Raw genomic sequence first — 12,549 nt, forward strand, 5'->3', positions numbered from 1 at the left:
AAGGTGATGGTGGTATCTATAACAGAAGGAGCAGAAGACAGAGATATATCCGTATGAGGCTTCTTCCAAGGTCAAGAAAGCAATGAAAACAATCTATGTGGTAATTTTAGGAATGACAAAAGTCAGGGTAGTGCTAGTATTATTGTTTTAAATTTCATGTATTTTTTTAAATGGGAGTTGTTATGTCAGGAATTTGGGGAAAATACTTTGATAACTCCATTTCATTATAATTAGTTGCTTTTGTAATCCTATGTATTTCATTTTATACTTTTAAAAATATTCTGAGAAAGAATCCATAAGCTTAGCCAAACTGCCACAAGGGTCTGAGACCAAAAAAAAAGTTAAGAACATCTGCTGTAAGAGAAATTTTTGGCTTTATTATACAATCGTCTTTTTCTGTTTTTGTTTTTTGCATATGGAAACATTTGTATTAATGCTTGTCAAGTTCATAATAAAAGAATTATTGTTGGGTTTTTTTTTTAATTCGTTTTCAGAATTCAGTAGCAGTCTCCCATCCGGATGTTGCTTCCCTCATTACTGGCACAGTTCTTGTAGTTTTTGTAAAAGAGAATGTAAACAAATTGAATAATAAATGCAGGATTTATACTAGTCTTATTGTCAGCTTAATTTGTATAATAAAATTCTTAATGGGGAAGGTGCTGATACATGTTTCTAATTTCATATAGATTGTAGTTATGAAAGTCAGTCCATATGAATTAAATTGGGTTGTGGGATGGATTTTTGTCCCAAATTTTTATTTTTTATGATATGTGAATAAAAACTTAGTTCAAAAGGAGTTGTCTACAAAATTATGGAAGTGAGTTTTAAAATAAAAAATGTCCCAAGGCTCCCTTGTTCACCTGTGATGAATAGTGGAACTCTTGGCCTCTTTTGAGACAACATCGAGTATACTAACCGCTAAAGTCATTGTAGATGTACTTTAAATAATAGTTTTCCTTTGTTACTTCAACTTTGGGTCAGATTACCTTTAAAAGCTGCAAAACGGATGTCATTCCTAATATACTGATTAAAGATGGGTGTCACCATTTATATATTTAATAAGTAATAAATTTCAGTGCTTAGCTAGTATTTATTTTCCAAGCATTTATTTTAAGTAAATTGACATAAAGAATTAAGCCGATTTAAAGGAAATGTATAAAAACTTTGGGTAATTCCTGGAGATTTGGACTTTTATAATGTTTAAAAAGGGGGCAGCTACATAATGGGTTATTTTACTTGGTACGCTGTCTAACCACTGAAGTTGTAAGGCACAGGAAATAGCTTTATAGTTTTTCCTCCCACTAGTCATAATTCAGTTGTGGACATCAGGATGTTTTTTTTGGCTTATCTATTTCTATGCAGTTTGCCTTGCACATCTGCTTCATAAATTATTAAAGTATTCCCTTTAAAAGTTGCAAATTCAAATCAGATTCTGAATGCATATCAAGAAGATATGACCTTTTAGGGGGGAAAATGAAAAGGCCCATTAGTATCCAAGTTTTCAGTAAAAACCAGTATATTCAGAACAAATTAATTTTCTTATTTTTGATATTTTGGAAGAAAACCAAGGATTTTGTCCACGGTTAGGTTGTACTTAACACTGGCTTTTTATCTCTTAATGACCTATGACATTGTTCCAAGTATATGAGAATCTGTGTTGCCTATGCTGTGTATTTCTAAGAAGATTACTACCCTGCATGTTTAAAACAATCCATTCAGGCCAGATGAAACAGCAATCAAGAGTACTTGCCTATTGTGAAGTTTTGGTTGAACTTAAAAATAGGGGTTTCCTTTGATTTATGCATAAAGATTTACACAGAATGAGTCTTTGAATGTGACTTTTAATGCAAACTTTCCACTATCACAAAATTTGAAGAATTTTCACAATCTTCTCCATAAAGAATAACAATTATGACATATTACTTACACCTTACAAACTTTGGCATAGATCCTACAGTGATCCTCACAATAACTCTGTGTAGTTAATGTAAGTAGCAGTATCCCCATTTTACACATGAAGAAAAGACTTAGAGAAATGAGTGAAGTAGCTTATATAAGGTCATATAGTTAGTAAAATAGCAGAGCTGGAACTGGAACTCAAGTTTCTTAACTGCAATTCCAATGCTTTTTTGTTCTAACCCAAGATGGTTGACTCTCTAGATGCTTCTAACATTTGCACAATAGGCAAAAATTTGAGGGTTTCACTTTAGCTTTTAAGATTTGGTTTTTTGAAAAGCTTTTAATAATTAAGAATATTCTTTGAGGAATATTTAGAATATGTAACTGTTTGGAGATCATTATGAAAAGTGCTATGTGACTATGTTACTGATAATGGTCAAATTAAGTTTTATTCTAACTCCACTTGACCACTTCTTTCCTAAAATGCAGTTTTTCCTTGCAAAAAAGTCAAAGCCTTTCATTGAAATTATCTTTATATTTTACATGAAAAATAGTCCAAATGAGAACAACTTTTTTAAAATACTTAAATCATCAGGGAGGTACATTGGTGAGAAAACACCAAAAGAATATTATTCTAATGGGAAAATAACAAGGTTAATTCAAATTATGTAGTTCAGAATTGCTTCCTAAAATACTAACATGTTGGTGGATTGATTACTACAGAAATTATAGGTCAATTTCAAGGTGGGAGGAGTATTAATTAGTAGAATTTATATAGTGGGTAGCCTTTGAAAAGGCCAAAATCAGATTAGTCAGGAAAACTGTAATCCTTTGTTTTCTTGTGATAAGTTTATTGAGAAATTTTAAAAATTAAATCAAGTCTACAAGCATTTGTTAAGCACCTACTACGTGAAAAACCAAAGCGGATTCAATTATTGGAACTTCAAAAGCAGTGGCACCAGTCAGAGGTGTATCTCTGTTGTTATGTCCATGCATGTCAAAAGGAGACGGTTATTTTAACTTTTTTTTATTTTATGCCAGGCAGAATGCTTGTGACAGGCAATTTTTTTTTTTAATTTAGAGTTTTTAAAGTTTTGGCTACCCTTTGTCATAGAAAAATACTTTCTTTTTATCATATATTTAGATTGATCCTAAATATTGAATTTTGGAAGGAAATAAAATTTTTCCAGTGAACCTGGCAATTTTTATTCCTTATGGAAGGAGATACTGGAAGGATGATGTATACTGTTTCAATGCAAACTCATGGTGATAGTAAAAGAAAAGGGAGGGGGAGTTAGAAAGTTTCACATTTCAGCATTTAGCATTTTAGTGTTCCCTCTTGGAAAGTAAAGATGGAAAACAGAAGGTGCTTAATCCAGCAAGGTCCTCTGTGTAATAGTTGACTGTATAATATTATACACATAGGCACTCCATGTACACACAGTATAATTGGCTTGAAATATACATTTAAAAAGGAACATGATTTCACTTTTTTCAAGTCTTACTCCTAAAAGAATAAGGCTCTGAGTTTTAGAAATATTATTGTTTTCCAAATTCAAGGTGTACTCTCTTTTCCTTTTGAAAAAAATGAATGCAGTTTGTCAAATTATTTTCTTCACTAAAATAATTCATATTTTGCAAGATAAATGAAGGATTTATAACCAGAGCTAAAAATGTGTCTTTCCCATGTTTCCTTGTACTGTTGCCAGCATACTTTGCATTCATATCTTGCTATTATTTATCAAGCAAATAGCAATAATCTTTTTGGGTTGGTATTATTATTTTTTTAATTTTTCCTTAGTGAAGTATTATTTCCAATTCTCTTTTACTATATTCTGTTGTATTTCTTTTGGAGAATAGATTATTTTGTTACCTATAAAATTTGCAATGTTTATCAAATGTTGGGAGGGAGTGTAAAGTTATACTATACTTTTATTTGGCATTGCAGTTCTGTAACAGAGCTCCTTTGTAAATTGTGATCCTATGTAACCAAATATAGCAATAGAATTGGCAGTGATAGTTAACAGTTTTTTCTACTGAACTTACCTCACAGCATTGTAATGGAGTGTCCTTTTTTTGCAAACCTCAAAATGCCTATGAGCTATTCTTATCCTTAGGATTTAAGTTGACAATAAGGAATATGGATTTATTACAGCTGGGGTGAGGTGGTGTTGGCTGTTCACAATAGATTTTATATTAACAAGAGTGATAATAAGTAACTTGTGGGTGGTTCCCTAAGTAGAACATTTACATCAGTTTTAGAATATTTTCATATTCATTCATAGAATTTTCAGCTTGCCAACAAATTAAACTTTCCTAAGGATGATTTTTTTTTGATTAACCTTTGAAATTGCATGTATCATCATCAGACATTAAATGCAATTTTTAAAAAAGTCCTTATGTTTTGGCTAGAAACACCCCAAAAAAAGAATAAAATTTCCTGGCACTTTAAGTGAGTAGTTCCAGGGAACATTTTCTCTTGTTTTGACTTTTATGTTAAAACATTTTGAAAATAAGTTTATCCCAAAGACACAATTCACTTTACTTTCGTTTTGTTACCCCTTTCTGATGTCTTCATAGTGACATTTTTTCATATGTTTTGGAATCATTCTCCATTTTATTCCTTTAATACCAGGTTAAGACTATAGTAAAAGATACTTTAATAAAAATTATTACCTTCAGGTTTTGTGGATATTTAATACATTTATTACTTACACATCTGTTTACAGTTATGTAAATATATATAATGTCATGTAAATGGTTATATCTGTTAATACTTTTAAATATATTTTATTGATATCTTTTGTATTGTCTACATTTCCCCCTCTTTGCCTTCCAAGAAAGGGCCATTTTTTTATAATGGGGGGGGGAGAGAGGAGAGAGAGAGAGAGAGAAAAGCAGGCAAACCTATCAACATATTTAAAAAATTGATATATGCAGTGGATCGCACTTGCACCTTTGCATGCCCATCTCTCCAAAGGATAGTGCTCTTCAGCACTATGCTTATTTTTCATTTTATTCAGTATTTGGTTTTGTTAGTTTTCTGGCTTTTCTTTTCATGGAAATTGTTGTATTATATATTATTTTCCTGGCTCTATTTGCTTCACTTTATATCAGCTTTTAAATTTTCACATGCTTTATAGTAATTTTTTTTTTATCGCACAGTAATATTTCATGACATTCTCTACCACAGTTTGTTTATCTACCTTCTTGATCAGTGCTAACAAATATCAATATTTTGGGGTATATGGGCCTTTATTTTTTCTCATTGATGATCTTCTGGTTTATGCTCAGCAATCAAAACTCTGTTTCAAAAGATATTTAGAAATTGCTTTCCAGAATGGTTATACCAGTTCACAGCTTCACCAAAAATGGATTTATGTGCCTATCTTTCCACTGTCTTTACAATATTGAGTATTTCTCTCTTTTCTCATCTCTGTCAGTTTGCTGAGTATGAGGTAAAACTGAGAGTTGTTTTGATTTGTATTTTAAGTTACATAGAGCCTTTCATATAGTTGTTAAATAGTTTCCAGTTATTCTTTTGAGAACTGTCAGTATGCATGGATCACTTCTCTCTCTCTCTCTCTCTAACACTTACCTTCCATCTTAGAATCAATACTGCATTTTGGTTCCAAGCCAGAAGAGTGGTAAGGACTAGGCGATGGGGTTTAAGTGACTTGCCCACGGTCACACAGCTGGAAATGAATCCAAATTTGAACATAGGTGCTCTGGTCCCTAGGCCTGTCTCTCAATCCACTGAGCCATCCAGCTGCCCCCTGATCACTTCTCTATTAAGGAATGCATATATTCCTATTACTCCCATTTAAAAAATTGTGGCCCATATATAAAAACTTAACCTTCTCTTACTACTCCTAAAAGTTTATTTACTCTCTTCTTTAAAGTTACCTTAAAATCTCTTTCATTTCATATTTTGAGAGTATAATTTTTTAAACTCCATATTGTAAGCTATTGTAGGGCAAACACTATATGTAGCTCTTGTATATTTTGCCATATGTATAGTTGACAACTATTGGATTAAATTGAATTTAAATAGTTAAAATAGAAGTAAAAATTATATTCAGCTTTTGCTGTGACTCTTTTTTACTGGTTATTTTGATGGACCCATAGTCTACTTACATTTTAAATTCAGGGTAGTTTTGTTTTTATAAAAGTACATCAATTTTTGGTGAACTGGAAGTAATACAGAAATAGTGTGTGAATTTTTATTACCATAGCCATTAATATAATTATAATATGCATTTCAAGAATAGCATAGACAATTGAAATCTAGAAGCAAGTTAAAATCCCTGTTTTGGATATTGATTTCAACCTTTTTAACCTCCAGTATATTTGCCAGAACTACTAATAAATTGTAAAGTGAATTATGAGTTTTCATTGCCTAGCATCTTATAGCAATACTGTAGACTTTTTTGAGGGTGTTTTGAAACAGTGAATTGAATTTTTAAAAAAAGAAAACAAAACTAAAGTGGGGGTGGGGTGGGGAGACAAGGAGGAGCATGGATAACTCACCAATTGGGAAATCATTTCTAAATGAGGAATCTAATGAAACTTAGTTTGCATTATATAGAAATCTGGAGAATATGTATGTCTAGTGATAGAGTGTTTACTTCCTAAATAGCTAAAGTACTCTGGGAAACTTGACAGTTCCTAAATCATACAGGAACTAGAATACCTCATTTTAAAGATAAGAATTTGAGGCATAGGTAGGTTGTGATTTGCCCAAGGTACACAAGTAAAAGTAGTAGACCTGAACACAAGTTCCTTTACTCCCAGTCTAATGCTCATTTCCCCACTGCTACTCACTGCCTCAGTGCTTAGTTAAGTAGCTCCTCACTTAGCAAAAAGTTAAAACAGTCAAATAGTGAGTTCTAATCAGTATTTGATCATAATCCTTGATTAAGGAAAAGTGTTCTTAGATCTTTTATTATCAATTGTTACTTTGGCTAAATCTACAGCAGTTGTGTAGCTTGTTATTCAATTCTTTGACAACTCATTGTTCTTTCTAGTAAAGAAGTGGCAAGATTACCAACCTACCTAGAGTCTGAGAAAATAGTTTAGAGAAACTTAAGAAATACTACTACCTTTTTTTCTTTTTACATTGTTTTCATGGTAGTCCATGCTTGTCAGAAAATTGGCTATATAGTAACTAGATAAGTTCTCTGTATGTTCTAAATTGTATAAACTAGTATAAGTCTAAAGGTAATATGCATAACAAAGTTTTAGTTGATGTGATTTTTCTCCCAACTTTTGTAGTTAACACAATTACTTGCACTGTCTAGCAAAAACTGATCAGAGAGCTCCCTCTAGTGTCTAAAATGTTCTCTCATTTTACTTTCCCTCAATCACAGGAAGTCTTCGAAATCAAACTAGTCATTTTCTCCCCTTCGCATCTGGACATAAATTATTATTATTATTATTTTTGCAGAAAAGGTCACAGGAATCATGGGTAGGGCACTGGAATGGAGGCCATAGAAAACATGGGAAAGGAAGAATAAAATGTTATTTTCACCTTTTTAGAAATAGTTATTTATAAATGACCTGGAAAAAAGCCAAACTATACAACTTTTTTTTTTTAAGTTTATATTTGTTTCTGAATTAAATGAAGCTTAAAGATGTTTTGTTTTGGAACTATTTGTGCTAAGATATTTTCTCAGAATTTTTGAGAGCACTTTCCATTTTGCTGAAAATTATAAGTTTATTACATTATTGACTTTAGAAATGAGGACCCATTTTCTATTTAGTAATTATTTTAATTATGGCTAATTTTTTTGATTGCTCTATTCTACTTAGATTCTCTATTATACACTAAATGCTTGCTGAAAATGTTTTTTAATTATAAACTTGTAAATGGAAATACTTGGCACTTTTTGTGACTTAATGTTTTTCATCTGAAGAAATACAGGAAACATTTTTTTCACCCCTTTCTGTTGTTCTACACACATACAGACCTTCAAGAACTTTGTGAGGGGGTTATATAAACAAGACCTATTTCATTTGACCCATGGGTCTCTTTGTAATTTAAACAAGGAAACTAGTGTGCTGAAAACTGTAGGGTTCATGAAAGCAGCTCCAGTAAAAACATTTCATTCATATATACATATATATGGGCGTGGATGTGTGGGTGTATGTATGTGTGTGGAATTAACTTCTACTATCTTATAAACCGAATTAAATTACATAAGCAAATTTCAAGTAAATTCTCAATAATACTTGTAAAATTAAATATAACCCTAATTACTATTGTCCGTGCCCACAGTTGTGTTTTGACATGCTTTTTGATTTACAGTAGGCAATAGACTCATTTTGCTAATTAGCTATGAATACAGCCAACTTAAACTTATGTTCTTCATTCATCAAGATACGTAAGTATCTTCAAATGATTACAGGGATATACTACACTGAAGATATGCCAGTGGCTTCACTGGTTTTACTTTCCCATATTATATCTGACAATTTGAAAACAATGCCCCTTCCATCTGATCTGCATTAGAAGCCACTTGTTTAAGGTTTTACATTTTGGAAGATAAAATACTCCTTTTAGTCACAGAGAAAGTAATTTGTATCATTTACATTAAAGTAGTTTGTATTTTATGTGGCAACTTTTCCTAAAGATCTAAGACATAAACTAGATGAGCAGTTGTTGGGAAGAAAATGTTAATTTTATTTTAAAGTAAATGCTTGGCTTTTGATTGTAATTTGGCCAAAAATATTTTTTGCAGACTGTCTTATGAAGATGAAGAAAGTGAGGCATTGAAGTGAATTTTGGGTCTCATTTCATTTGTGATGGAATATTGAGAACTAAAAAATAAACTTCCATGATTTCTGAAAATCTCTAAAACAAGAATAAAGATCTTTGGTTAGGGAGGAAGGGGTGGTAGTTATATGACTACATAATCAGTAAATAACCATTTTGACTTTCTTAAGATTTTTGTAAGATCATTTAGTGATTCAAGTTGGCCTCATTAATTTGCTTTAAAATTATTCATTAATGACAAGTACTTTAAATGTTTATACTGTTATAGCACTTAATATTGTCATCATATTCATTTCTTTGCCTTCCCAAAAGGGCCTTTAAACTATTAAATTAATATAAAAAGGTAGAATTATTGAGTTTTATCAGCCCTATTCTTTCCACCTCATTTTTCAACTTGATGTTCTTGCTTTAAATTCTTCATTCCTCATTTTAAAATGTCTTCAAGCCTTTCAGATTTCTCAAATGATTTCAAAAATCCTCTGCAGTTCTTTTTGAAAAAATTGAAACTATGGCATTCATCAGAGCCTGTCTAATTTTGTTGATTGAGTTATGGAATTTCTCGTAAATGTGCAACATAAGTCGCATACAAACTAGATCTGATCAGGAAACTGACAACTTCGTCTTATAATAGACTCTATTGGTTCAATTTCAATTTTAATTTGACCAAAAGCCATTTTTTATTGGACTTATGCCAACTCTAATGTAATCCCTAGTCTCTCATCTGTATTCTTGAAGGCTAATGGAATAGTAAAACCTTCTTAAAGATAACTTAAATGCATAGTATAGTGTCCTCAGGGTAGCTTGTGCACTAAAGATGTTTTCTTTCCCACCCTTTAGAGGTATCTCATTAGGACACCCAGTAGTGTCATTATTAAGTTTTCATGTGTTTCTCAGTTTTGATGCTAATCTCCGTGTGTATGTGTGTGCAATTTTTTTCCTTTGCAGCACCAATGTGGTTATGAATTATTCAGAGATTGAGTCTAAGGTTCGAGAGGCAACCAACGATGATCCTTGGGGACCTTCTGGGCAACTCATGGGAGAGATTGCCAGGTAAGTGATAATTTGACTCAGCAGTGCAGAAAGAAGTAGTGCATCTTTACAGAGAAATGTAAACCTTTTTTCTGAACTCAGGTTTTATTCTCCATCAACTGGAGCTTAATTTTGTAGGTTCTGAGGAGACAGCAATATAGAAAATTGAAGGCAGAGTCTATCAGACTGTTTGAATGTGCCACAGGTTGTATTTATAAATTGCTTATCCTGTGTTTCTAGTATACCAAAGGCACAAAGAATTGTATGTTTAATAAAGAATTGTTGACTAGAAGAGATAAGAGAACCTGAAATAAAAGCTTAAAACTAAACTTTTCCTTAGTCTGTTTAAAGATTAGTGTGGCAAACAAAAATGTGAATGATCTATTAAGTTATTGATACTATGGCTTTGCAGTGAACTAGATATTGTAAAAAGAATTTTTTTAAAACCTATTACAAAGGCATTTGCTCTCTATGAGTTTTAGGAATTAAATTAGTAAAATATTTATGACTTTGCGGTGGGAGGGGTGCTATATGGGAAAACACTGTTAGACCAAGCCTGCCATCTACTGTTGAAATGAATACATTGTAACCCTTCAGGAAAATCAAGGTAGTCTCTCCCTCACTTTTTTTTTTTTTTTAAAGGGCCACATTTATGTATGAACAGTTTTCTGAACTTATGAACATGCTTTGGACTCGAATGTTGAAAGATAACAAAAAGAACTGGAGAAGAGTCTATAAGGTTGGATTTGAGAAAATTTAAAGTTTTGTTAACTTATTATGCTTTATATGTTTATATATATAAAGCATTTATATGCTTGTATATTGTAGAATGCATAGAGACAGTCTTGCTGCTTGTGTATTTTCATTTTTAAGCATTTTCTCATGTGAAAATATTTAAAACTATATTATAACAATGCTTTTAAGGTGCATATTGTATCTTTCATTTTCCTCAGTAACATTTTTCTGGCTTTTTAAAATCATATAAAGAATAAAGTTTTTAATGTAGAGAATCACATTTCATTGTATTATTTTTCAAAATGTATATTTTAGATTAGGAAATTAACATGGACAGCAATTCCCATTTGACTTTGTATATCTGAGCTTTTTAAAGAAGAATTTCAAAAAACAAAATATAATATCACAGTATGATATTATAACCTGAAAATAGAAACTGTACAGCTGATAAAATTAGAATTCTGATATCATGTAAAGCACTTTTAAAAACCATAGCATCCTATTATTATTGAATATGAATATATATACATATATATTTTTTGAAGCAAGGTGTATATTGCTTTTTAAAAATCTATATGAGGATCACATAGAATGAGAAAGTGTGGAAAGGTTGCCATATATAGTGATAGAGGTAGGGTACCCCAATGAAATAATCACAGGTATGTCAAAAAAAGTTGCAAAATAATTATTATGAGAGTCTGTCTAAAAAGGGTATTTTGTTCCTGCATTGCAGTTATAATATAGAATTCTACAATCAAATACTTAGGTACAGGGTAATTTTTTTTTCAAGAGTGTTCCAAGTAATTTTTTTGTATATCATTGTAGTCTGTAATTTGGCATATAATACCATTTATTTTATTTTAGCCTATAAAAATATTTTTACTAGTTGTACTTAAATTTTTGTCGTTAACATCCATTTCTTTTTTTTTTTTTTTTTTTTTGATAGATTGGCATTAACAAACAATCTTTATATAAAAACTTCAAGGCTAAAAATAGAATGATTGAAGTTGTCATTTTAACTTTAAAATCTTCTGGCAAATTATAAAGTAAATTATACTCCAGTAAAACGAATTATCTGCAATATTGTCCAATCTACATCCTTATATCTAGGTTTTCATAAGTTAGATATAGCTGTTGAAAGTTAAATGAAGTTTGTTTTTTTAAATCTCAACATATTTTTTGAAATTTTATAGAACTTTCATCTCTTATTAATCAAAATATTTTCAACAGGATCTTTATATGCATTACCCTAAACATTTTAAATACAAAAGGAGTATATCCATGTACTTACAATTATACTAAATATAATTTTCTTTGTTTAAGGAACTGGCTTGGTTTATTAGATTGATTTGGTTACTTATTCACAGAATAGAAATAGAATCTTGGTTCCATATTGATGTTTTGTCACTTGCATTAAAAGTAAAAAAAATTCAGTCAATAATATAAATGCTTTGTTTAATACCAAATTTAGATATTTTAGGGACATCTAAGTGAATAGAATTTTTACTTTTCTACTGGATATTTGAGCTCCTTCAAATAAGTTATAATTGATTTGTGCTTAACACAAAAATTTTATTATGTTCTCATATAAGTCTATATCTGAATTACAGTTTAAAGTAAGAATCTTTATAGCATGATATAATTCTGTATTTTTAATTAATTTCGGAATCTAACTGGTTTTTAAAGAAAAACACTTTTAAAATGCTGATGGAGCTTTTGTTCATGCCATCATAAGGTGCTTTGTATTTTTATAGTCGTTGCTGCTCCTAGCTTACCTCATAAGGAACGGATCAGAGCGTGTTGTTACAAGTGCCAGAGAACACATTTATGATTTGCGATCCCTGGAAAATTACCACTTTGTAGGTGAGCAATAGAAAAATCTTATAAGCAAATTAAAACAGTAGTTGGAGTTGTCAGTCACCTGAACCAGCTTAGAAGCTTCTCCGCTCTAATTAGAATGTGACTGTTGCTGGTTGTGTGAAGAGTGCAGAATCCAAGACGTGGTACCCTAGAGTATTAATTAGTGAAGACAAGAACTTGCAGAAAAGACTGGCTAATAACAACAGAACCAACACAACATGAGTGTTCGGGTTTATATTAAAATATGCACT

The 12,549-nt window shown here is 31.1% G+C and overlaps 1 protein-coding gene across 2 annotated transcripts in view; it reads left to right on the forward strand.

Annotated features, from left to right (window-relative positions):
* The window catches only part of CLINT1 (clathrin interactor 1), a 63,951-nt gene that overhangs the window by 26,396 nt on the left and 25,006 nt on the right, over positions 1 to 12,549 (forward strand). For both annotated transcript variants that reach the window (XM_044664463.1, XM_044664465.1), the window contains exons 2-4: positions 9,620 to 9,724; positions 10,346 to 10,442; positions 12,193 to 12,301. In XM_044664463.1, coding sequence (XP_044520398.1) covers positions 9,620 to 9,724; positions 10,346 to 10,442; positions 12,193 to 12,301 — 311 coding nt within the window. The remainder of the gene's footprint in view (positions 1 to 9,619; positions 9,725 to 10,345; positions 10,443 to 12,192; positions 12,302 to 12,549) is intronic.

The sequence above is a fragment of the Gracilinanus agilis genome, chromosome 2 (genome assembly GCF_016433145.1).
Source record: "Gracilinanus agilis isolate LMUSP501 chromosome 2, AgileGrace, whole genome shotgun sequence".
Classification (NCBI taxonomy): Eukaryota; Metazoa; Chordata; class Mammalia; order Didelphimorphia; family Didelphidae; genus Gracilinanus; species Gracilinanus agilis.